Here is a 27,940-nt window from a genome sequence, read left to right on the forward strand (position 1 = left end):
AAACCTCATCATCATCATCATCATCCTCAACAACATGGCGCCAGCGTACAGCTGGACCGCACAGAGACGCCACGGCACTTCTTCAACAAGTTACTTTACTCACTAAACGCAGCGTCGCGAAGATTTTTGTATCTTTTCATTTTACTTTTCTTCATACCCATTTCTTTTGTTCTCTTTGGCAAGCAAAGATCAGCATTTTTGGTCATCTTCGTCTCCAAAACTCACCTGCTTTAGCAGAAAGAACAGACCCTACTGGACTCACTCACTGTTGCTGTATTTCTCAAAGTAAAAGGAAAGTGAGCGCTGAGATTACGCAGACGGGGAAAGTACTTTTTTCCAGAAAATAAGCCATGTAACTGCGCCCGAAAGGCTTTTCTTTGGAGGACATGCATCTAAACATGAGCGAAAATAACTGTCCATTTGAAGAAAGGGATAGAGACAGACTTCCTCCTATACTAAATCATGTAAGTATTTTTTCTGCATTTCAAATATTGCTGACTGGTTTAATATAACCTACCTTATGAATACGCAAACATAATGTATTAAAATATCATAGGCTACATGAATGCATAGCCTGTTTGTGCTTTTAAACACTGTATTAATGTGAGTTTTGCTTTATTTTTAATACATCATTGCCTTCGAACTGGTGTGGTTATTCTAATGGAAATTATTAATATTTTTTATAAAAGTAGCTTACTGCTGAGACAACACACTTTTCGTAATGTTAGATAACTCTGTAAAAGCGGCATATGTGATTCATGGAATATTCATAAATAGCTCAACCTACTGCACGTACAGCGCATTTTCTTTTAGTGATTTTGTATTTTTCTTGGGTTGAAAGCGCACAGAATAGTCACAGAAAATCAGCCATTGATGTTTAGTTTCCGCAAAACAACACTGATGCTGCTGGTTACGCAATGAGTGACACAATTAACAAGGTTTTGATTTCCTCCAATATTATTAAAATAAGCTTTTATATACTGTATATATTGTATTTTTTTATTCAAATATTTGAATAAGGGGGAGGGGCATATCATTTTTGTATTTATTTTTCTTATTTTTGCTGAATTAGCTGTTAATCTGTCAGTTTAGTGTAGTATATAGTTTATTGTAGCATCTGTTCTCTGTTGCCATTTGTTTTATCAGCAGAGTACAGGTGTGCTGCAGCACTATTATTTTCTAGAAATATTGGAATATAACAAAGATCATTTCTTTGGCAGAGCTTGGATCGTGGACCGAAGCTTCCTTTTCCCTCTTATGGAGGCTTCATCTCCACCCTGAATCACAAAAGAGAGTCAGGCAGCCACAGTCTTTCTTCTCCGTTCCTGCTACCTGCAGTCAGACAAGGTCAGACTGCTTCCAGCACTACCAGTTTTGCCTAAGTCTTGTTACATAACTTGATTTTGTTTATATTATTAAACAAATTATATCCATCCATAGTCTGTGCTTTAGGCGTATAAGCAGATAACTCAAGCAAGGGTTACTATGGCTTTAAAATGATATGCATGAGTGATTTAAAGGTAATTCCTATTTACAATAACAAAAAACCTCATTGCATTTCAAAGCACTCCATTTGGCTGCTTTGAATTAACAACCACTTCACTGTTTCAAGCAGATGTTTTCCTTCCTTTGTCTTAGAGATCAAAGATGTTGTCTATGTGATGTGTCTATCTTAAGTCTCTGACAGGCACAAGTGTGCTCATGCCTAACATGTCTTTAGCACAGATGAGCTGGGGACTTGTTATGAAGACTCTACATGGACTGGGGCCTGATGCGGTGCTAAAGCTCATTAAATGTTCTCACTTTACCTTGTAAATTCGCTGGGCGAACCTTGAAAACGTCTGTTGTTCCTACTCTAATCCACAAGTACAAATCGTTTTGTGAATCTTCTCTCAACAGCTTTAATCAGTGCATTTCTTGAGAATTAAAGGACTAGGGTGCCTTTAAATAACACTCTGTGCTGATGGTGATTGCACATTGCCAGGTGGTTGTTGGGATGCTGAGATTCATTGTTTAGATAGTTGTTTCTGATAAGATAATGACAAATAATTATTAGCTGTAGAATGATTGCAAAAATCCCCCTGGAGAGCATGATGAATGGCCCACCTTGCTCATATTGTAAGCTGCTGTCTAATTCGTTCTGTGTGCGTTTGTTTTCAGTGAGAGAGCTTCCCCCAATATGTCCAGATGTGAGACAGAAGCATCGTATCTCTATTGATGTTCTCCCTCCAGAAGTGAAGGCTCGTTTTGTCTCAGAACCCATTATTCCAATTCGGACCAAAACCGCCAAAGAGTTTCAGTGTGTACCTCTTCTTCCCTTTAATCACCCTGCAGTATTCCCAGGTCAGTTACAATGTGTTTAACTGTGTCTTTGTCCGGCTGTAGGGACGATGTTGAAAGGGCAACTATCTCAGGGGATTGGAAGCAAGTCCATGATTTCTACTTGACCACATTTGACTCCTTTTTGGAACTCAATGGTGCATTTAAGGTGTGTTGAAGCTCCCAATACAGTGTCTTGTTCATGTTTCAAATGTTTTTACTAGGTTGCTGTTGATTGTTTTCATATTTCTTCTGAGCATAATCTTATTTTGCCAAAAGGCCCAAATTAACGACCATTATCAGTTAATTTAGTGTGTAAAATATAACAGCAATCATTTAAAATACAATTGTTTTTTAAAAATATTTTACTAGTGGCTCACTTATTAATAGCATATAATTGACTTGTCTAAATGTGTTTTTATTTAGGCTTTTGAATAATGGTCAGTTTTATGAATGAAACATCCTTTTAAGCATAGCCAATGTTTTTAATGAGAACTCTTGGAAGTCGGTGGAAAAAGTAACCGTGAAAGTCAGGAAAGGAGGAAAACTGAACATTTTGCTCTCCAAATGAATCAATGAGCTCATTCAGGGAGTAAAAACAACATCTGCATATGGTTTCATCAGAAAATGTTATTCTTATATGAGGTGAATGTTTTACCATCCATTTTATATGTGAAGTACATATAAAACGCACCATGTAAGTGGATGGTAGAAACTATGATTAATGTTTTTATGTTTTAATTTTCTCCCTAGAAAGAAGCAAATGCTCCCTTCAACACTATTGAAGACTCAGGAATAAACATCAAATTTGTCAATATTGTTTATGATGCCTTAATCCACATGGTAAGTAAAAAACTTTCCTGAAATTCTCTTATAATTGAATTACACAGTAAGCCACTGTGCTCTTCTGTTGTTTTGAATTTGGTTTTAACAAAATTGGTTTAATCTGGCTAATTTGCAGCCTGCGGACACACAGAAATCAGTCCTGAAGGGAATTATTAATAGCTTATTAAGAGAATGGAAAGGGTGAGTAGTGCATTGTGTTCTCTCACTGAAGCACTAAAAGAGGACATGAAGTCCTTGCAGAAAATAGTGATTAAAAAAGAATCACTGTCAGTTTTTTTTTTCTGTATTTTTAGGCCTCGCACAAAGGATGACCTTCGAGCGTATTTTGTTCTTGTGCAGGTAATGGCATTGTTTTTACACACTTGTGTTTTTTTTTTTTTTTGCTTTGTATATAAAGACATGATTAGTTATCTTCATCTCTTAAGAAAGCAATGTTCTCTTTCACTATTACATCCTAGCTTATGGGGCAGATCTTTAGTAGATTAAAAAAAGTTGCTAACTATATTGAACTGATGTTTATTGTTATAACAAGAATTGTATTTATTTGTCATAAAAAAATGGCTCTAAATGTTAGATCTAAAAAGATGCATAAAATGTATACAATAAAGCTAAAACATTTTAAGAAGCAGAACTGAAACATAGTGACATCAGCATGTAACCAAATAATGTGCAACAACAGGGTCTGCACTAATCAGTGATTATTAAATCTGTCGATCGTATCCGATCTATGAATCAGTTAATGACTTTAATCAGCTTGCTTGCCTGTATAGCTTCTTGCACAATAAAATGTGATTAACAAATGTAGTGGTGTAAAGTTTTGGTGCTCATTGAAATAATTTGTTTTGAGAACAACTGAGCTACTGTCAAACTACTAAAAAAATGTAGCGACTTTTAGTTTGTTACCCGAACACTGCAGATATTTACTAGTGACCAAGCCCATGCCATTAATACAAAATTGCCTTCATTACATATAACCCAAAGACATGTGATACTTTTCTGTAATACCTGTAATTTCCCTTTGCAAAGCAAAGCAGTTATCTGTGTGCGTTCCTATAGATGTGCACTTACACAGCAAAATTGCTCTAATCTGTCTTTGATTTGCCCTTTGTGTTGGCAGCTAAACACCCCAGGCTAAGTAAGGGGCGAATCAGAGTTTCAGGAAACTCTTGATCTCCTCTCTCACCACATGGCCCATTGACTCCAGCCATAGCTCTGCTCTGGTGCAGACAGATCATGAGCTAAGTGTTTACTTCACACATGACCAGCACAGGCTGGCCTGGGACTGTCCAAATAAGGACACAGCCACTGGATGTAAGCCTGGGAAGCCGTGGGCAGAGAGAGAGAGAGAGAGAGAGAAAGAGACGATGGCTTGGTTAGCTGGGATTTGATTCGTTTTGGGTTTTCAGCTTTATGAAACTTTTTTTCTCTCCATTTGATGGGGATCAGTGGTGGTGAGGGTTAGAGACGTTTTCATAAACAGAAGCATGTACAGATGTCGTCCTTCTCCAGAGTTTGCATATAGCTGTATTCATCTCCAGACTGTTGATGGGCTCTCTGACCTACATTTCTCTGGAGGACAGAGGCAATTATTGGGCTGATCTGTCTGCCACTAATGTCAGGCAGCCTCTGTATTATTTGCGTTTGCCGTGCCTAAGGAAGGGATGAGGTCATACTGGAGAGGAAAAGAGCTGGCTTCCGCTGCAATGCCACTTCTTATTAAAAGCCAGACTTCTTTCTCTGCTCCTAAATGAAAAGTTATATTTCCTTTTTGAAGTTTGCTGAAATGCCTCTCTGTGTCACAGAACCCTCAGTACACCAGCCCAGCCACATATGTCATCTATGCACACTTATTGAGGCAAATTGCAGCCCTGGCTGAAGCGGACCACCATTTCCTGATGCACTGGTTTAAAAAGTGAGTCTGTACAAGAAAGCAATTCACAATGGAAAAGTCTAGCTTCTGTGGCCTAATTTCTTAAATAAATTTTTTAATAAATAAGCTATTTGGCTTTTTTGAATTCTAAGCAGTAGTGGTTTTAATTGTGAAATGCGTAAATGCAACAAATAGCAGAGCTAGCACGTATCAAGGCATTACACAAACTGACAGTGAAAAAGTGTGTATGGATTATATCTTCCTGCTTACAATATGTTTCATCTTTCAGGCTGCCTCAGAAGCGTTTCAAACAGCTGGTGGAGCGCTTGCAGCTCTTCATCACTACCCGCCTATTTCCTGCCAAGCCAGAGGAGTTGCCGCCCATGGCCAAATGCTCTTGGTGGATTCCCTCAGCCACTAAAGTCCTTTCGCTGCTTAGTGAGTACTACTGTGCTAGCCACTAGAGAGGGCCTGGAGAAGTCAAGATGCTTTCTTGTAATTCTGATTCTGAACCAAAAAATCCTAACATTGGTCTTGTTTTAACAGATGCTGCAAACAGCATTTCCTCTCCCCCTATCATACCTTTCACTGATTTCTACAACCTAACATTGGACCACATAGACTTTATGGAGGATTACCACACGTGGCAGGCTCACGGAAATTCAAACAGGTGTGACAGCAAAATATTATTTTAAACACTTCATAAATTAGTTTAATTTTTATTTTAATAAGCATAATGTCATGATTTAAGCAATAAGCATGTTTTAAGCATTTCCATACGGTGGCCGAGAGAGCTTAACATGCTGCAACTTAAGAAAACACATGCAAATAGAAAAAGCACCAGCAAATTAAGAAAACATCTTCATCAGTTTGACAGCACATGTGCTGCAAATACTCGCAACACAACCAAATACAGAAACACGCTGCAAATAATCACAACACAACCAAACACAAAAACGCTCTGCAAGCCGAGACCACAACGTTGGGAAACACAACAATGCTTACGAAAATTAACCATGGTTTTATTATACTAAAAGTGTAGTAACCATGTTGTTGATATTTTCCCCTGCATATTAATTACCATTTGTGTACATACCATGGTGAAAGTATGGTTAGTGTTTTTAATTTACTATGGTTTAACTATAGTAATCATTTTTTATTTGTATTTATTTCATATAATATTAAAAATAGCTATATATAATATATATAGGCTCTTTGTTTATTTTAATAGTAAAACCATGGTTATTTTTTTCTAAGGGAAGTTGTTAAAGTAACCTGCTTAAATAACGTTTCACAGTTACAGTAATTGTGTATTTTGTCAGTTTATTTAGGCTAATAATATAAAATATAAAAAGTAAAGTAATTATATAATCAGGTTGTTAAAATAAACAGAAACGCACCCTTCGGATGATGACGAGCATGTCCCAGCTAGGTTCGTCACTTAAGTTGTTGTAGTTACTTAAACATTTTTGATGTGGTCTGTGCGTATTTGAAGCGCATTTAGATTTATTTGTGTTGTGAGTATTTGCAGCGCATTTCTGTTTTTGCGGCGCATTTTTGTGTTTGGTTGTGTTGTGACTATTTGTTACGCGTTTCTGTTTTTGCAGCGTTTCTTTATTTGTTTGTGTTATTTGCAGTGCGTTGAGCTCTCTTGGCCAACGTATTTCCAGCTTGCATTTACAATACATTTACATTTAGTCATTTAGCAGATGCTTTTATCCAAAGCGACAAATGAAGACAATGGAAGCAATCAAAATCAACAAAACAAATAAATAGAATGTAAAAAGAATAGAGAAACTAGTGTTTTTTTTAAGAATATAATTAGAATTGTGAGTGCTAGAGTTAGAGGGTCAAATAAAGATGGAAGAGATGTGTTTTTAGACATTTCTTGAAGATAGCTAAGGACTCAGCTGCTCGGATTGAGTTGGGCAGGTCATTTCACCAGAAGGGAACAGTTAATGTAAAAGTCTGTGAAAGTGATTTTGTGCCTCTTTGGGATGGCATAATAATGCGCTGTTCATTTGCAGAACGCAAGCAAAGTAGTGAATTTAGGTAAAGGGGTGCAGAGCCAGTTGTGGTTTTGTAGGCAAACATTAATGCCTTGAATTTTATGTGAGCAGCTTTTGGTAGCTAGTAAAAATTGATGAAGAGAGGTGTGACGTGCGTCCTTTTCGGCTCATTAAAAATTAAATACTTAAGGAGTACTATTTAAGCTTATTTAAAAATTACTTAAAATTAGGATTTATGCATCAAGCATGTCATTACAAATACACTGCCATTTAAAAGTTTGGGGTCTGTAAGATTATTTATTTAGTAGTAAGACTTCATTACATTGATCAAAAGTGACAGTAAAGACATTTATAATGTTACAAAAGATTTTAAATAAATGCTTTTTATTCTTTTGAACTTTATATTCATAAATCCACAGTTTTATGTTCACAGTTTCACAGTTTTAAGCATCACAGTTTCCACATTTTTTTAATACCACAGTAGCGTATATAATGATAGATGAAGGATACTGTGACACTAAAGACTGGAGTAGTAGCTCCTGAAAATTCTGTAAATCTAAAGTTTACGTCTCTCAAACCGTTTGTCACCCTACGGAACAAAGGGGCAGGGTGAGCAGAGCTCATTACCATTTAACGGGACATACACTGAAAAGGCTCGCTGTGACAAGGGCTGATTTTGACAAGGTAAAAAGGGTGTTGTTTTACACTACCCTTTTAAAAATAAAGGTGCTTCTAAAGGTTCTTCAAGTGATGCCATAGAAGAATCATTTTTGGTTCCACAAAGAACCATTCAGTCAAAGGTTCTTTAAAGAACCATTTCTTGCTTACCTTTTTATAATCTGAAGAACCTTATTTGCCACAAAGAACCTTTTGTGAAACAGATAGGTTCTTTAGATGTTAATGGTTCTTTATGGCAGTGGTTCTCAATCCTGGTCCTGGGGGACCCCTGCTCTGCACATTTTGCATGTCTCCCTTATTTAACACACCTGACTGAGATCAGCTCATTAGGAGAGAGATCCATGAACTGAACTAACAAGCTGAAGATCTCAATCAGGTGTGTTAAATAAGAGAGACATGCAAAATGTGCAGAGCAGGGGTCCCCCAGGACCAGGATTGAGAACCACTGCTTTATGGAACCATTTAGACTGAGAAATTTTAACCAAATTATGTTACAGACTTTTCATTAAGGCCCTAAGGAATCACATCAACTTTGGAAATGGGCATCCGATGACCCTTTTAAAATATATCAAAGAAGAAAGAGTTGTTTTAAATTAACTGTTTTTTTTTTTTTTTATCAAATAAATGCAGCCTTCGGTCAGCATAAGAGATTACCGTTTGCTTAATAAAGAAAAGGCTATTGGGATTAGAAGAATAAACGTAATTCAAGATATATTGGTCTGTTACCAGAGAAATCTTCAAACTCCTACACAAGACTCCTACACAAGTAATTTCTGATCTATATCTTCTCAGGTTCACCTTCTGTCAGTTCCCCTTCATCCTGTCCACAGTGGTGAAGAAGGCCATCATCCAGAGAGACTCTGAGCAGCAGATGATCAGCATGGCCAGGGTGAGAATTCACCTGCACAATGAGCTCTCGCTATAGCTAAAACTGTCTTAAGATGAAAAGGCTAGTCTCTGTTTGGGAAAATATGTGTTCTAGTCTGAGAGTACTTTCTGATAACAATCCTAGCTTGGGTGGGGCGGCCATTCCTATGGCTCCCTCCCAAACATATGTGTCCAGACTGTAGGATAAACAGACACATGGCTGGAGAATAATATCATCATACACCGCAAGTAGACAGACATCATCTGTCTAAGAAATGTGTTACTCAGAAATATAAAGACATGGAATAAAACCTAGATGCTGGGCATGTTCTGCTAACTCGTTTGTTGACTGATAAATGCATTCCTCTCTATGTTTAATGCAGCAAACCCTGGTGGACAAGGTTTCTCGCAGGCAGAGGGTGGATATGAGTCTGCTGTTTCTCAACATTAAAGTTAGGCGTCTGCAGCTGGTCAGTGACTCACTGGATGAGGTAATACTGCTCGGTCCAGATCTGTAAACGTAGAATTGCTGTAGAGTTCCTGTAGGTGTTACCAGGAGCTCCCTTGAACCACTGAAAACTATTTAACTCTAGAAGAGGGTATACTTTTGTATGGGATGCATTGCTCTGTATAAAGTAGCCCAAATCTACATTTAGTTTTCCTAGGCTGAGAGAACTTTCAGCCAACGGCATGTACATTATGTTCTGGAAAGTTCTAAGTCTGGCTAAGACTTAATTTGGAAAAATGGCCCCTCCATAAATGTGTTCCTTTTTTTAATAGCTTTCGAGAAAGCGAGCAGACCTGAAGAAAAAACTGAAAGTGACGTTTGTTGGAGAAGCGGGGTTGGACATGGGTGGACTCACAAAAGAGTGGTTTCTTCTCCTGATTCGACAGATTTTTCACACAGACTACGGTAAGACAGTCAGGCAAACAGTGCCAGTCTAGGACAATATACATTGAACATTGATATTCAAATATTCAAATACAGTCATTGTGTGTCACACACACACACACACACACACACACACACACACACACACACACACACACACACACACATGTTGGGTTTACATGTTTTATGGGGACATTCCATAGGTGTAATGGTTTTTATACTGTACAAACCGTACTTTCTATCGCCCTACACCTACCCTACACCTAAACCTAGCCCTCACAGGAGATTGTGCACACTTTTACTTCCTCAAAAAAACTCATTGTGCATGATTTATAAGCCTGTTTCCTCATGGGGACCTGAGAAATGTCCCCACAAGGTCAAAATCTACTGGTATTCCTATTCTTGTGGGGACATTTGGTCCCCACAACGTGATGAATACCAGGTACACACACACACACACACACATTATTACAGCTGATATTTAATGAGCGCAATATAAGGAAACTGACAAAAAACATTTTTTAGAAAGTAACAGAATTTGTGGACCTTATGAAAGTAAATCAACATTAAAAAACATAAAGAGAAAGAAAAGCGATGTAGTTAGTTAAACTTACATAATTAAATTAAATATCATAAATTAAACTAAAGCTCTCTGTAGAAGCCTCCATTCTTATGTGGCTCAGAAACATTGAAAATCAGAAAATATTGATTAATTTATTAAGTGCCAGGTACTTTTCTAACAACACACCAATGATAAAGTGAAAATAAATTAATAAAAGGTAACATTATTAACATTAAAATATTAAAGTGCCTGGTTCAACATGGTGCTCAAGTAAGATAGTATCTTTAAGACTTCAAGTATCAGTTGTCTTCCAGTCATCAGTCCTCATTAGCATATTTTTTGTAGAATAGTGTGTGTTAATAAAGAGCACAATCAGTTGATGCTGCTGATTCTAAGTAAATAGTAAATGTTCTTTTCTGTGTCCATGTGTCATGTTGCAGGCATGTTCACGTATGTGAAAGAGTCCCACTGTCATTGGTTCAGCAGCTGGAAATGTGACAACTACTCTGAGTTCCGACTGGTTGGAGCTGTATCCTTTCATTTCCCTGCAGTTTATACAGTATAGGTGGTCTAGTGTGGGTGTGACAAACTTAAAATAGCACGTAAATACAGCTCCCATTTGGCACATACATCTGACGTTCATTCTCGTCCTTCTGTTTTCTGGTGGGAAAAGTATTTTCTGCCACCAATCTGTGCTATGATGATGTGAAAATGGAGCATATGATATTTTTATGCCATGTGATTTGTAAATGTCAAGAACACAGGGTTATAATGCAATACAACGCTAATGACAGATACACAGATATAGTTATGGTTATGAAATGGTTTTGTAAGTGATGTGGTGTGTGAGCAGGCACGTGTCAGAGTCGAGAACTAGTCCATACGCTGCTCCCGGGAACGTGTGGGGAGAGACACGGTGGCAGCCAAAGCCTACCATGTCCTGCTGTTACCCCTCTAATTGTCCCCTCTGGCTTAGGCTTCTCAATGCACGTGGCTGCAGGTCCAGCATACTACCGCAGAGCTCTCTCTCCTTCAGCACAGAATTGCTGTGTCACATCAGTGAAAAATTATGAAATAAAGATTCTTTTGTTTTGTCTCGTTAGGAACAGCCAGGGCTCGGTTTGTGTTGTCTCATCGTTGCAGTCCTCATGGAAACTGTCCCGCCTGTCTGCTCTCTCCCCTCTCTCTACTGAGCTGAGGACTTTTTTCCATCGCCCTCGCTACACATATGGAGAGCACATGGGGCTGAGTTGTCAGCTACAGCTGAAAGCACTTACGTGCAGGGCTCTTCACATTTTCTTCTAAATGTATTGTACACCTGTTGGGTGTTCTTCCATGCATCTTACTGTGCTGCTGTAGGTGATGTTGTGATATTAGCAAATCTTGAATAACTTCTTTAATTGCAACACTAGTGGCACAAACAGATTAGCCAAAGTATTTCAACCACTCCCTTCATCTTCAGCTGCTTTTAAATTGGGCTACTCAAACACATTACAATTCCATTTGCTGCCACTAGTTGCACAGAAAATTACAGACTTTAAAGTTGAGATAAAAAGGAAGCACTGACAGATCTTTTCTTCATTATTATGACTGAGTAAAACTAATTATCGTAAAAAAGGTAGGGTGAGGTTTCTATCCATAGGGATATGTAAGGTGGGAGGAGTTGGATCTGGATCCAACCTCGCTTTCTGGATATTGTGTTCTGCATCCATCTTGAGAAGTTTGAATTACCAGAGGCCAGTAGCCAGTTGACTTTGGTTTATGTTACAGCCATGAATCATCATATGCTACTTTCTATTGCTTGTCAAAAGTTGGTGGTGTTAGTGGAGAAGCATTCTTATTCAAGACTAGTACGTTAAAAGAGCCCTCAAAGCTAACATACATGCAGTGAAAGGCACAAAACTTCAGATTTTATTTTAATGAGTCTGTAATGATTGACTTAAAGGCATAGCAGGAGGATGCAGAAGAATAGGTACATGAGGAATTTGTTTGTTCACCAAAACCCCAAAAAAGGATTAGATGTATCCTTCTTTGCCTATGATATCCCACAATCCTGTGCATTTACACTTTTGTTCAAAAGTTTGGGGTTGATAAGATTTTTGTGTTTTTGAAAGAAATCTTGTATGCCTACCACTGTATTTATTTAAGCAAATATACAGTATTATAAATAATATTACAGTTTAAGAATTGAATATATTTTTATTTAATTTATACTTGTGATGCCTGAATTTTTAAAGCTGAAACATTGTCATCAATATTTTGTAGAAACTATTCTTTTTTTCCCCAGAATTCTTTATTGAATAGAAAGTTCAAAAGAAGAGCATTTATGTGAAATCTTTTGTAATATTATGTTAATATTATTGTCTTTACTGTCACTTTTGATGAATTTAATGTATTTATATAAAATAAAATAATCAATTACTATTAAAAAAAATCTCATTGACCCCAAAATTTCAAATGGCAGTATAGTTTGGTAGTCAAAAGAAGTAATTTATAGATATCCATTGGCTTGGTTATGACTAAAACTCAATTGACCTTGTATGGTGATTATTAGCCTTTGGTTTTCTGACATAGCCATTGTGTAACAGAAGACTAGGGTTGTGTGTTAGGTCTGTGAATCCTTCCAGCTGTGCACACTTAACTCCATCTGTCAGCTCATGGGCTTGGCTGTGTACAACAGCATCACACTGGACATCCGCTTCCCCCCTTGCGTCTACAAGAAGCTGCTGACCCCGCCCATTGTGCCATGTGATCTCGACACCCCCGTCGGCATGGCGACCCTCACCCTGGACGACCTCCAGCAGATTATGCCTGTATGTACACAAGCTGTGACACACCACATGGTATAATATTCAGTCCAGCCAAATCTAGATGAACACAAGTTTGTCAATCACTGATGGGTGAACCACTTGCTGTCACTGTGTAGTGTGATATTATTATTCTAATATAAAGTAATGCAGCAGCCCATACAGCACATATGTACTATTTAGAATGTGATGATCATTATTTGGTGACATTGAGCTCACTCAGCCATATATAAACAGTGCATAGGCATGGGCCGGTATAAGATTCTGACGGTATGATAACCTTGGATAAAAATATCACGGTTTCACGGTATCACGGTATTGTAATTACTGCTCTACAATGTTATATTTAAATGTCTGGGTAAAAAAAAAAAAAAATTTTTTTTTTTTTTACTGAACACAGTATATTTTATTTTAGGAAACATATAGAACATTTTGTAACATGGAACATCAGGCAAAATAATTAAAATAAATAATTGAAACTTCTTAATTAAATTAAATTTCAGTCACTTGTGTGAGCCTAAGCCTGCAGCTCAACAATAATCAACAAAATACAATTTTCAAAAACAAATCCTTCTAAATGGAAAAAATGCAATCACTAATCAAAGCAAAAATATGACCATTAGTGACAGTTCCAAAAATAAACAAACACTCAAAGACACGTGAGAGCCAGCAAGTTTTTTTAAAGGTGTTTTGTTTGTTAAAGGTGCACTGTGTAATATTTAAGATGATCTCAAAACAGAGGTGCAATAACTATGTTTTCAGGGGTGCATAAAGACCTTAATGAACCATTATGTTTTTATTTACTTAGAATTATCAGCTTGCGAAAAAAAAAAAACACTAACACAATGATGAACAAGTAACAGTAATACTCACAATAATATAGTTTTATTGAATGATTAAATAAGTGCAATTCCTTAAATTATGTTTTAAAAGAAATCTCACTATTCGTTGCTGTCAAAAGAGATTTTAATCCTGTATCGGCTTCTGTAGTTCTGCAAAGGGAGGGAGGGGTGAGCGGTGGACTGTTGCAATTCACAACTTCGCCACTAGATGCCGCAAAAACCTACACACTGCACCTTTAACGTGGCAGAAGGTTTAAAAGCAAAGACGTGATTTCACTTTAACTTAATTGTTGTACTAATGTTCAATCACAGAAACGTAATGTTAGTACATATAGTCTGCTATTCCCCACTCTGTGTTGTGGGGGTTCACCTCCTTCGGCCATCCTGAACTTATAATACTGCTGAGTGTCACTGACTGCGGATCACGTGCGGATACAAACACAGACACGCGCCTGCCAGCACTAATCGGTGAGGGAGGGGCTGCATTGTTTTCGCTGCAGATACGCACACACACAACCTAGTAGCGAGTCCTGCGCTTTCACTTTGACCACACAGAAAATGCACATATCGTAGGAACGGTATAACTTTTTTTGTTTGCGGTTTTGAAACCGTGACTTTTTCAAACCGCGGTAAACCTTGAAACCGGTTATCATCCCATGCCTAAGTGTAGATGGCTGACAGAATAACACTGAGTCAGAAATAGCTCTTGCATTATCCTTTGCACATCCAGGGTGTCACCCAGCCATCACAGACACACACACACGCTTGTTGTCTAGTCGCCTGGATGCGATTAATAAGCCTCAGATGGTGTGCATTGTTCTGAGGATAGCAGTTATAGCGCTCTGTTGGCTTTCAGGTCTGCTGATAAAGTCATGCCTGTCTTGTGAATTTCACAGCAGCCTTTGAAGTATTATGCTTTTCTTTCTTTTGAACTCCTTAACTCTTTAAATGCTAGTTTCTAATGTGCTGTTTCTAATACAGCTGAATATCAAGTAAGAGTGTCCCATTACTGTTACTTGCTGTTTTTGAGAAATTATTATGAGCAAAAAAAGCAAACAAACAAATGATTGTCTGAACGTAGAACAAGTCAGATTTTTCTTACCATTCAAAAGTTTATGGCCAGTACAATTTTTTGCAGCAAGGGTACTACAATATGATTCAAATTAACAATTAACATTTATATAATTTAACTAGTGGTGGGCCATTATCGGCGTTAACGTGCTGCGTTAACGTGCTGCGTTAACGTGAGACTCTTATCGGGCGATAAAAAAAATATCGCCGTTAATCTATTCTCAAAGTTGGGTTGGGAGCTGGGTCTATACTACGCAAGCTATGATGACTTTCACCTTGATATTTTAGCGCGGATGTATACCTAGCCGAATTGCACTGTAGGGGGCGAGAACGAGTCTTCGAACCTGTGTGTATGCCTACTATGAAATTACCACATCAAACGAGACGTGCTAACATGGATGCAGCTATGAAGCCGCCGGGTTTGCTTCAGGGCAGGGGCGTTGCTAGTCCCTTTTTACTGGGGCACGTGCCCCAGTGAAAATCTGCTGTGCCCCAGTAAAATCTCAAATTTGAGTTATAATTTACTTTGATAATCCCGAAATAAAGACATTAAACTATATGCAACAATTGAATTGACGCTTCTAAAAGCAACGCAGTTTAACCCGAAGACTATGCACGCAGATATCCATGCCCGTGGGCATCTGTGTATTTAACTGCAACGCACACGTCGCGCAGCCTTTTACGCAGAAGTACATGCAGTGTAGGAATAGTTGGTTACACAAGTTTGTATAGTTAATTGTGTTGTAAATGCAATTGTCAAGCAGTTTGTGATGCATTTTGGAAACAGGAGATGAGCCCATGGTCTAATGCGCCACCTGGCTTGAGAAACCCGTTCTCAAAGACTTACTTTTAGTCATTATTTTGGGTAGCACACATATTCTGAATGCCTTAGGCAGAATTCAAATTAGCCATTTTAATATAGATTAATCTAGATTAATTCCAAGATTACAGTGAGATTAATCTAGATTAAAAAAAATAATCTATGCCCACCACTTTTTTTGGAATGAATTAATTATATTTTAAATATATTAAAATAAAAAATGGTTTGTTAAATTTAAATAATAGTTCACAGTGCTACTGTTTTTCATGTATTTTTGATTAAGTAAGAATTAAGGTAAGAATATTCTTAGAATAAGCAACTTTTTTTTAAAACATTAAAAAAGCATACCTAAAAAATCTACTCCAAACTCCAAACCCTAGTGAAAAAATAAATATACTACAGTGTATTTAAAATATATATACTACAAATCATTTACATATTGTGCATTTACATAAAATACCCTGCAATTGTACTTTTAGTGTACTAACTGGTATACTTAAAGTCTGCTAAATTGGAACAACTTTAAATTGGTACTTAATGCACTTTAATTGTGTGGAAGTGGAAGTAGTGTTGAAGTCCAACTAAAGATATACTTACGTATATTTGATTGTGCTAAAGTGGAATTATTGCAGGTATACTTTAGGTACACCTACAAGACTTTTTATTAATATTTTAGATCATACAATCCAATGAGTAGTGACATTAAAACATATTTTAGGCTTGGTATTACAAAATGTGCATTGTGCACAAGTAGTACTCCAAATAAAGTTTAATATCAACTTTTATATCAGTAAGTCTCAAGCGATATGTCAGTAAATATGGTAATAGACTTAAATACAATAAAATAAATGCATAAATGCATACTTTTTAATAGGGGCAGTTTACCTGTTTCTCTAACTTTAAACTAGGAGAAAAGAAACATGAGTAACTGGACTTTTTTCCTCAATGAACCTCTTTTTGTGACAACTAGCCCCAGGCTCCCCTATGTCCTTAGAGTTTTTTTGTTTTGTGTGTGTGTATTATTAAGCTTAGCAAGATCACAGGCAAAATTTTAAATGCATTTAATTTCAAGCACATACGATAATCATTAAATGGACTGAGTGTTTCCAGTGTACTTTTAAGCTATTTTATGTTTTCTTTTGGTGACATAATGATATGCCTGTTCAAATTCAGCCAGTGCTTCTCCTCGTGTGTCCAGCAGAGGGCGACCAATATTAGCAATTTTTTCTGCAGTAACGCTCTTTGTCATAATACACAGACTATTATGTATGCTGGAATTTAATGTACAAGAGGTTGATTGTATTTTGAAATACTAGTTAAGCTCTCTTCATATTGATTCCCCTTCACTCTCATGTTACTGCAGAGTCAGATTTAAATGAGCCAGATGTTCTGTTTTAACAGTCTTTGGCTTCCTCCAAACTTACATAACTGCCTGCGGGCGTTGTTTGCTTCCTTGTTTCAAACTTTTTTTCCAAAGGTGATGTGGAATCTTTAAAACTACTTTCTTAAAAAAAAACAACAACAACTATATTTCAGCTATTTGCGTCAAACAGCACAATTCTCTCATTTACTACCATTTTATTAGCGCACAGATTTTCAACTAAAATTTAACAGAACATATGATGCTCTCACAGTGACAGAAACTTTACATACAGTAAGCTGAAACTTGTAGTCATCTCTGTTTTTTGTATTGTTAATGCATTTTAGTTTTGTTATGATTTGTGTAGAACAGTATCCCTTCTACTGCATTGTTTACCAAAGTAGAAAAACACAGTATGGGGCACATAAGAAGCTAGGAATTCAAAAAAATCACGTTTGTCAAATGTGAGTTTTTCTGTGTGCATTTTAGGATCTTTCTCATGGACTTGGGGAACTCCTCAGCTATGAAGGAAACGTTGAAGAGGACTTTTATACCACATTTCAGGTGAGTCCCCTCCAAACTTGACCTGAATCAGGATGTTTGCTCTTGTAGACTTGTTTCTTGTTCCATCGTATCTAATAGATAATTGTGTTTGCCTGATTGAACGATTACGATAACGAAGCAATAACATCTGCAAATAATGAAAGTGGAGGTAATTTCCAAACTTTTTTCCTCTAGGTTTTTCAAGAAGAACTTGGAGTGGTCAAGTCATATAATCTGAAACCAGGAGGGGACAAGATCCCTGTAACAAACCTAAACAGAAAAGGTGAGAGAGTCTCCACTCTATAGTTATGTGCATGACTGGGTTTTCCCTTTTCAACATGCAATGTCTCATTGTCTTATTCCCGCTACTAAAGTATTAATCTGTATATCCCTGCACAGAATATGTCCAGCTCTACATTGATTTCCTGCTGAATAAGTCCATCTACAGGCAGTTTGCTGCATTCTATCATGGTTTTCATAGCGTTTGTGCCTCAAATGCCCTGATGGTGAGTTTGTATAGTTTTCGCCAAAATACTTATAACATGGTAATTAAAAGGAATTCTGAGGGGAATACTCTGGAAGCAAGTGAGAAGAAGCCAAGAAACAGCTTGACATTTAACTGCAGCTAGTAATTTTTAACAGCTAGTGCTGTTGTGAGGCACAGCAAGCCTTGGAATATTCTACAAGTGGCTCTCAGACAGAGAGAGTTTCAGGGGCAGAAGAGAGGGCAGGGTCTGTGGGCCATTTTGTGTGTGTGTGTGTGTGTGTGAAGGCTACATCTGTGTATGGGCTGTCCCTTCCCCCTCTGTTGGAAGGGTGCCCGGTAACTGGGCCTGCTTTGTTTGTTCAATCTCCACACCGTATCCAGGCTCTTCAGCTACTGGCTGGAAGAGACCTCAGACTCAAGGTCGTATAGAATGAATAAATAGAAACCCCCAGAAAATTGCAAGTATCTTGCCCTATTTAGCATGTCAATTGGATCTATACAAAGACTCAGTTTCTTGCAGACTTTGCACAGCTCATGAGTATGTCACTTAACATGGACTCCTCCATGTTTAAACACAGCCAATGCTGACTCAATGAACTAACTAGTTTGAGAAATTTTTGAATGTTATTTGTTTCTTCTTTTTTTTTTAAACATTGTAACATTGTCTGACTATGCAAAAGTATGTTAATAATAATAATAATAATAATAATGCTTAATAGTTCTTTAAAGTAGTTTTTAAGAAAACGCTATATGTGAGCAATATCACACTCGTAGACGTGATTCGGCCGTATGTAATCACAGCGTGCCTATATACAGCCATATCTCACGTCTTCGAGTCAGCATTTATACAACAGTTCGATGACATAAGTGTGTAAATACATAAACAAAAAAATGAGTGTTTTTAAAAGCCCTCTTTTGTGCAGAACTACTTCCTTCTGCCACAAATTCAAACCTTAAGTTAACAATTAACAGTCCAAGCCTCCATTACCAATTTGAAAATATCACTTTAGAACTAGCAAGAAAGGAACGTTGAGTTGCTTTCATCATTGTGAGCCGCGATGGCTGTGACGTACACTTTAAGAGTCGAAGGGGACAGCCTGCGCTCCAACTTCTCTTGCAGGAAGGAAAGCACAACTGCAATCTTGCATCTCTGGGGGTCCTCTGTTCGAGAGGAACACCAGTCGACGAACAGACCCTACCTCAGTGCATAGGCCTGCCTTGTAGAGGGGGCCCTGGACTGGAGCCAGACGTGCAGGTTCCAAAGATCGGGATGCGGGTGCCAAATTGTGCCCATCCCCTGAGAAAGAAGGTCCTTCCTCAAGGGGATTTTCCAAGGAGGGGCTGCCGCGAGGGAAATAAGTTCTGGAAACCAGGTCCGGGTGGGCCAGTGTGGCGCAACCAGCAGGACCTGCTCCTCGTCCTCCCTGATCTTGCACAGGGTCTGTGCAAGGAGGCTCACTGGGGGAAAGGTGTACTTGAGCCCAGGAGGCCAGCTGTGTGCCAGTGCATCCCTGCCGAGGGGGGCCTCGGAGAGAGAATAGAACAGCTGGCAGTGGAAGGATTCGGGGGAGGCAAACAGATCTATCTGGGCCTCCTCGAAATGGCTCCAAATAAGCTGGACTGTCTCGGGGTGGAGTCGCCATTCTCCAGGGTGGGTGGATTACCGTGAGAGCTGATCGGCTGCACGGTTGAGTTCCCCCAGAATATGAATGGCACGTAGCGATTTCAGCCGCGTTTGACTCCAAAGGAGCAGAAGGCGGGCGAGTTGAGACATGCGACGGGAGCGAAGACCACCCTGGCGGTTGATGTAAGCTACGGTCGCAGTGCTGTCGGTACGAACAAGCACGTGTTTCTGACGCAACGCCGATCGGAAGCGGCGAAGGGCCAGAAACACTGCCAACAACTCAAGGCAATTGATGTGCCACTGCAGTTGAGGTCCTGTCCAGGAGCCCGATGCTGCTTGCCCGTTGCATATAGCACCCCAACCCGTGGTGGAGGCATCCGTGTAGACCACGGTATGCCTGGAGACCTGTCCCAGGGGCACCCCTGCCCGTAGGAAAGCAGGGTCGGACCACGGGCTGAATAGGCGGCAACACTGCGGGGAAACGCCAATCCGGAGTGTGCCACGGTGCCATGCCCATCTCGGGACTCGATCGTGTAACCAGCGCTGAAGCGGTCTCATATGAAGCAAGCCCAGCGGCGTAACCGCGGCTGCAGCTGCCATATGCCCCAGGAGCCTCTAAAAATGTTTTTAGAGGAACCGCTGTCTTGTGTCTGATCTTTCCCAGACACTTCAGCACCGACAACGCGCACTCGTTGGTGAGGCGGGCTGTCACTTCAACCGAGTCCAGCTCCACACCGAGAAAAGAGATCCTCTGCACTGGGGAGAGTTTGCTCTTCTCTCGGTTGACCTGAAGGCCCAGACGGCTGAGGTGCTGGAGCACCAGGTCCCTCTGTTCGCACAACAGATCTCGCGAGTGAGCTATGAGGAGCCAGTCGTCGAGATAGTTGAGGATGCGAAAGCCTGCCTGCCAAAGAGGGGACAGGGCTGCCTCCGCGACCTTCGTGAAGACGCGGGGAGAGAGGGACAGGCCGAATGGGAGAACCTAATACTGATATGCCCGACCCTCGAAAGCAAACCGTAGAAAGGGTCTGTGTCGAGGAAGAATCGAGACATGAATGTACGCGTCCTTCAGGTCGATGGCTGCAAACCAATCCTGGGGGCGGATGCATGTGAGCATGCGCCTCGTGGTGAGCATCTTGAACGGCAGCCTGAGAAGGGACCGATTCAGTGCTCTGAGATCCAGGATGGGTCTTAACCCACCGCTCTTTTTGGGCACGATGAAGTAGGGACTGTAGAACTCTGACTTCATCTCGGCTGGAGGGACAGGCTCAATTGCATCCTTCGCCAGTAGGACTGCAACCTCCGCACGCAGGACAGCGGCATGTGTATCTGATTGAACAGTAGTGTGAAACACGCCTCTGTACCGGGGGGGGACGCCTGGCGAATTGAATCGTATAGCCGAGACGTACCGTCCGTATCAACCACTGCGAAGGGCTGGGAAGCTGAAGCCAGGCTCCCAGCCGAGTCGACAGGGGTATCAAGGGAACGTTGACTGACGTGACCACGGTGGGGCAGCTTAGGGGGGGAAGGGGAAGGGGAAGTCCGGCTGCATTGAGCAGCGCTTACCTTCTTCCCTGGTTCCTGCGCTGGCGACATCCAGCTCCGAGTCTGGTTCCGAGGAGTGGAAACACTGCTCAGGAAGGAAATCCGGGGCCGGAGCCCCGGAGGTGAGAAATTCAGCTCTTTTTGTGACTTTTGGCGATGTTATATGAGTGCACAGCAGCTCCCGGCCCTCCACCGGGAGTGGGGACGCAGATGTCCTCGTCCCCAAATATTCCTCCTTCCCTCCAGGAAGGAAATCCGGGGCCGGAGCCCCGGAGGTGAGAAATTCAGCTCTTTTTGTGACTTTTGGCGATGTTATATGAGTGCACAGCAGCTCCCGGCCCTCCACCGGGAGTGGGGACGCAGATGTCCTCGTCCCCAAAAGAGCAGATTTCTTCACCTCGGGGGTGCCCGTCTCAGGGACCGGGGTGCCCTCGGCGACGAGCAGGCGGAGGCCCCGGCGGCAGAAAGGTTGTCCTTGCTTCGCGGCGGGGCAAGATATGTTTTATGGCCTCCGTCTGCTTCTGGACCGTGGAGAACTGCTGGGCGAAATCCTCCACGGTGTCGCAGAATAGGCCGCCCTGGGAGACAGGAGAGTCGAGAAAGCGGGCTTTGTCGGCCTCTGCCATCTGAGCCAGGGTCAGCCATAGGTGCCGTTCCTGGACCACGCAGGTGGACATCACCTGACCAAGGGAACGCGCCGTGACCTTCGTGGCCCGGAGGGCGAAGTCGGTGGCGGCGCGGAGTTCTTCAAATGTCCCTTGGTCAGGACCACTCTCGTGCAGGTGTTTAAGAGCCTGCGCCTGGCACACCGTAAGGCCGGAGGAGAGCTTACACGCTCGGGAAGGGAGACGCGGGCGACCCCGCCAGGTGGCAGCGCCGCGTGGGCAAAGGTGCACCGCCACAACGCGCTCAACCTGGGGGTTCGCCACGTACCCCTTGGCTGCCCCGCCATCGAAAGTGGCGAGGGGAGAGGAGCTGGTGCGCGCTCTAAACGAATACGGAGCGCGCCACGATTTTGTCAGCTCCTCATGCACCTCCGGGAACAGCTGGCCGCGGGAGGGAGGCGGGGGGAGCCGGCTCGCGAACGAGCGGCGGGACTTCAGCGTGGCCATGGACATGCTCTCACAGTGCGGGCATGATCCATCCGTGAACGCTGCCTGAGCGTGCTCAAAGCCCAAGCACGTGAGGCAGCGTTCATGTCCGTCCGCAGGAGTGAGGAAACTACCACACCCAGAAACGCACGGCTGAAGAGCCATTCTGAAAAGAACGTCTGATCGGCCGCGAGAAATTGCTCTTTTGTGACCCCCGGATTGCCCAGGGAGGAACTACGGGGCAGTGTGCACTCGCCGGGGCTGCTCGCTGGTTGCAAAAGGCTTTTTATAGCTGTGAAAACGGCTGCCCGCAGGGACCACGCTGGTGGCCGCCAATAAAGCTCTTTTTTGAAAATCACTCTCTTAGTTTTGGCAGCACACCGGCGGGAGGGAGCATAAACTCCGAAGAACTCTGGAACTCTTTTCCTTTCCTTTGTCGCGTCAGAAGAAGCTCGAGGCATCGGCTCTGAAGCAAAAGTCTGACTGAGTGGTGCGCGCCACCATCTTATATACCCGTATGTACGGGGGCGTGGCCGGCACGCACGTTCCACTCGCCAATTTTCATTGGCCTTTTGAATGAGGCTCAGAGATGATTGGTCTCTCAAGCAATATCCCAATGTAACGTCGAAGTGATTCGACTGAAGGGGAACACCTCCTTCTTCGCTAAGTTTATTTATTTATTTTTGTTTTGTTTATTTAATGAATTGATTAAATAATGTAAATGTATATAATGCATACCACAGATATGTAATAATATAATATGTAATAAAGTTGAAAATCTAAGTGATGCATGAATGGCTTTCACTCATTTAACGTCAAGTAAAATCAATAATGACTGCTTTGTTATTAACCCACAAATGTTAGTTAAACATTAGTTAATGTTGGACTTGTGTACACTTTACAATAAGGTGCACAAATGATCTTATTAAATACTTTGTTATTGGTAAGTCATGTTAATAAATCGTCTACAAATGTTGGTTAAACGTTAGTTCATGTTGGACTAGTGTACACTTTATAAGGTTCACAAATTCACTTAGTAAACACTTTGTTAACGGTAAGTCATGTTAGTAAAGAGTTTACAAATGTTAGTAAAACATCAGTTAATGTTAACCTAGTGTACACTTTACAATAAGGTTCACAAAATTCATTAGTAAGTGCTTCGTTAACGTCATATTAATAAAGAGTCTACAAATGTTAGTAACCCATCAGTTAATGTTGAACTAGTGTACACTTTATAATAAGGTTCACCAAATTCATTAGTAAGTGCTTTGTTCAATATAAGTAATGATAGTAAAGGGCCTATGAACATGAATAACATATCAGTAGATGGTTTCCTCTTTAGACGTGTTTACCAGTAGGCCAAATTAATGCCTTATTATTAAATAAAGTTAATAAGGTACACACAAGCTTTTGTACCTTTAAGATGGTGAGTTAGAACTGTTTATCCTTACTGTGTATCAGCTGCTATTTACACTAATGTAAATATACACAGCAAGTCTACATTACCAAAAATTAAATAAAGCTGTTTACCATTATTGTTCATTATTAGCTCATGTTAACTAATGTTAATTAATAAAGCTGTTAACGTGAATAGATGCGTGTAGGTCAGTGTAAACTAGGATTAACTAATGCAGAACAGAGTTGTTGTTCATGCTTAGTTTATGTTAACTAATGCATTAACTAACATTAATTAATTCAGTTGTTAACATGAATAAATGCATTAATATACGTGCAAGTTAACATTAACTAATGCTAAACAGAGTTGTTGTTCATGCTTAGTTCATGTTAACTAATGCATTAACTAATGCTAATTAATACAACCTTATTGTAAAGTGTTACCAATAAGACAATATAATAAAATATAACTGTATAAGTAATTATAAGCAAATACTAACAACAACAATGTGATATTAGTTTTGGATTAAATTATGCTTGATTATTCTCCTTTCAGACATTTTATTTTTTATTTGTTTCAGCGTACAATATTGTCTGAAAATAGAATAATTAAAAGAGACCAAAACTATTATAACATGATTGACTTTCTTCCTGAACTCTTTAGACACTTTTCTTTGTTAGTTTACTAATTATTGCGCTCTGGTGTCGCTATACATTATGACCGGAAATTTGATTATTATTATTTATTTATTTTTTGTACTTTGATGGTACTTTGTTGACATTCATGCAGTTTGCTGAGTTCTTAATTCAAATTTTTGTGCGTCTCTTACCACATGTTGAGGGAGTGTTTTAATGGTCTGTGCTGGATTGGTCTGTGTAAGAAACCACATTTACCAATACACATTTTTCGTTCTTGTTGCATAAGTTTCTTTTGTAAGAACAATTGACTTGCAATAAGCCTAAAATATGCATGAGAGAGTGTTAGATATTTTTCTCTATTCACCAGGGAAAAGTATAAATTACACGTATGTTTGTCTTGACAATGATTCAGCTTTGATTTAGACTTCCCAATATGGTGCTACCTCAGACTGCTCTCTTAATCAAGAGATGCACACAGAAAAAAGAAAAGCAGAGGGAGAGTTATTTCATCTGACCATTTTAAGGAATGTTCAGCCTGTGAGTCATTGGTTTCTCTCTGGGTTCACTGAACTACACAATCAGCAGTTGCTCTGCTCAGTTTTTTTTTCTCTTGGTATGCTGTAGGATCAGCTATACATGTGTCTGCCTGATTATTTAAACAGTGCGACGGTGGTGAAATAGTGTTACACTGAGAATAGATAAACATGATTTCAGACCTCCTCTGGCCTGATTCCACTGGCCATGATCAAGTTTAGACCCTCCCCATCTTTAGTGATTATGCAACAGTTGACTGTGTCCCTGGCTGCTTATGTAAGAGGCTCTGTAACGGTAATATCTGACTTGCTGGTCTTGGTGTGGTGTGAGGCAGGAGGGGTGAGGTGGAGGGCAAGGGGAGGGGAAGGACGTGACAGATTGGTTTGGACCATCACTACCTATTCTGTGGCTTAAAGACCTATCTTTATCTTTCAGTCTTTTATACTGTCTGACTGTTTCTCAACACTTTGTACAGCACAGTCTGTGCACGTGCAAGGTGTGGCAACAGTCCTACTTTGATAAGATATACCAACACAGAGTATTTTAATTTTAATTTAATTTTACTTTACTTTGTCATCTGATTGTGTCTTCTAGATAATATGTTTAAATGTTTTTTTTTTCTAGTGTTATCAATAATCAGTCACACACGCACGCACGCACGCGCACACACACACACACACACACACACACACACACACACACACTAGTTTACCATGAATCTTCTGCTTTTAATTATTATTATTTTTTAATTGTTGTTTAATGAACATAAGAATCAGACTAATACTTTTGGTTATTTCGTCATGTCTTGCTTTTCTATTTGTATTTATTTATCTTTATTTAGGTATTTGCTAACATTAGTTTCTACATATGACAATGTACTTTAAACAATCATTATAAAGCACTATTGATCTAAAATCTTAGGGATCGTTAGGATTTTTTTAATGTTTTTGAAAGAGGTCTTCTAATGTCTACCAAGACTGCGTATAATTGATCAAAACACAGTAAAAACAGTTGAATGAATGTTAATATTCATATGATGGCAAAGCTAAATTTTAAGCAGCCCTTACTCCAGTCTTCAGTATAACATTAAGCTGACTTGCTGCTCAAGAAACATTTCTTCTTATTACAAACAATGCTGAAAACTGTTTTTTTTTTTTTTGGATTATTTGATGAATAGAAATTTCAACAGCATTTATTTGCAATTTGTAACATTCCAAATGCCCTTACTGTCATTTTAGATTAATTTAATTTGTCTTTGCCAAATAAAAAGTATTCATCTTAAATCTTAAATAAGTTTGAATAGTGGTGCACTGTGAATTGTAATTAACAGTATTATAAGCCAGAATTATAGTGAATAGTATCTTACAGTTAACCTAGGTTATTAAATGCTTTAAAAATGTAATTATTGTTCATTATTAGTTTATGATACATACCCCTGGTTTCACAGACAAAGTTAATCCCAGACTAAAATGCGAGTTTGAGCTGTCTCAACTGAAAATATCTTGCTCTGACATATCTTAAAATATGTCAGTGCCATTGTTCTGTCTTAAGATGCACATCTGTAATGTATCTTCTAAGGCATTTTTTATAAAAGCTGCTTAAATATCTTAATTTAACTAAGGCCTAGTCCTGTCCTAAGGCCTAAACCCTGTCAGTGAAACCTGGCTATAATTTAGTCACTGACATTAACCAAGAATAATAAATGCTGTAAAATGATCATTAATTATTAGCTCATATTGCCAATGTTAACCAATGTAGTTGTACTAAACTTTATTATAAAGTGTACCCATATTGTTGCAAAGATTACATGCAGGTTTTTTTTAACATGTTAAAATTTGCCCTTTTTTTGCAAAAATGCATGAGAATAATCTCAACAATAGTAATAGAAATCTGTCATTTGTGTAGCTTCTAAGGCCAGAGGAGGTTGAGATCCTGGTTTGTGGAAGTCCTAATCTGGACATGGGCTCTCTGCAGCGAGTGGTGCAGTATGAGGGCTACAGCAAGACTGACCCCACCATCCGGTACATGTCCTGTTTACAGTTTTTCATAGTCATGTGCTTACATGCATATCTATCAGTGGAAATCTTACTGTTAGTTCTGGTGTTACAGAGCCTTCTGGGACGTGGTGCTGGCGTTTCCTTTGGAGCTGCAAAAGAAACTGCTCCACTTTACCACAGGAAGTGACCGCGTTCCGGTGGGTGGAATGGCTGACCTTAACTTTAAGATCTCCAAGATTGATGTCTCCACTGACTGGTAATCATCACGTTGGCAGATTGCAGTGAACTGCAGTGAAATGACATGCATGTTTATTTTTTGCAGTTTATTTATTAATTCTCTTTGCAGGCTTCCAGTGTCGCATACATGCTTCAACCAGATCTGTCTACCTCCATACAAGAGCAAGAAAGAGCTACGGCAAAAGTTAACTATTGCCATTTCAAATGCAGAGGGCTTCGGATTGGAGTAAATTACAGTTGTAGAATAACCTAACTCATGGCTGTATTTAATCTGCGTTCACTGAAAGAATCTGGGCTGTGATAGTTCCAATATTTGTATTTGTTTTTTTGAGAACAGTCAACAGTGTTGTGCATCAGAATTGAATTGAGAATGCCTTTTAAATTCTAGTTCAATTACTGAATTTGAACTGTGGTAACAAACAAGATGCAGAATTGCAATTCCAAATTGTATGCAAGAAAGTGGAATTAAATTTTAATAATTATAACTTTTATTCAGTGATTTTAGTGATACTGTAAAACATGTTACAAAATATTTTAAATAGATGTATCATGATTTCTACATAATAAGCAGCACAACTGTTTTATGTTGGATCATGTGATGCTGAAGACTAAATATAAATAAAATATTAAATAATTGAAAATAAAAAACAGTAATTTTATATTATATAAATTAATGCAGCCTCAGTGAGCAGAAGAGTCCTGCAAAACATTCAAAAATCCACTTCCTTTCATGCAAATCAAATTCCAATTCAACTTACTGTGAGTGCGCTCAATTCAATTCATGCTCACACTCATGAAGGAATTAATAGGTAGAGACAATTCTACAAGTCTGAGTTTTGCACAACCCTGACAGCCACATCAGGTAAGCATGAGGATAACGCACAGCAGTAATAATGTAAGCTCTA

General features: G+C 39.6%; 1 protein-coding gene across 1 annotated transcript; it reads left to right on the forward strand.

The window, feature by feature from the left end:
• Positions 1-56: 56 nt before the first annotated feature.
• hectd2 (HECT domain containing 2) lies at positions 57-27,934 on the forward strand. Its single transcript, XM_073828307.1, has 21 exons — positions 57-464; positions 1,221-1,347; positions 2,161-2,299; positions 2,386-2,488; positions 3,073-3,162; positions 3,281-3,345; positions 3,459-3,504; positions 4,968-5,077; positions 5,325-5,473; positions 5,582-5,705; positions 8,515-8,611; positions 8,973-9,080; positions 9,370-9,502; positions 10,484-10,572; positions 12,698-12,856; positions 17,433-17,507; positions 17,682-17,769; positions 17,886-17,992; positions 26,707-26,822; positions 26,911-27,054; positions 27,145-27,934. Exons 1-21 carry the CDS (start codon positions 387-389, stop codon positions 27,263-27,265), a joined length of 2,268 nt encoding a protein of 755 aa, XP_073684408.1. The 5' UTR covers positions 57-386; the 3' UTR covers positions 27,266-27,934.
• Positions 27,935-27,940: the final 6 nt, after the last annotated feature.

Source organism: Garra rufa, chromosome 22 (assembly GCF_049309525.1).
Source record: "Garra rufa chromosome 22, GarRuf1.0, whole genome shotgun sequence".
NCBI lineage: Eukaryota > Metazoa > Chordata > Actinopteri > Cypriniformes > Cyprinidae > Garra > Garra rufa.

Excerpts from the sequence above, each read along its gene's own strand:
- hectd2 (XM_073828307.1), top strand. The coding sequence starts at position 387 with ATGCATCTAAACATGAGCGAAAATAACTGTCCATTTGAAGAAAGGGAT. Across the intron at positions 2,489-3,072 it reads AACTCAATGGTGCATTTAAG|AAAGAAGCAAATGCTCCCTT; the intron begins GTGTGTTGAAGC and ends TTTTCTCCCTAG. Across the intron at positions 9,503-10,483 it reads GATTTTTCACACAGACTACG|GCATGTTCACGTATGTGAAA; the intron begins GTAAGACAGTCA and ends GTCATGTTGCAG.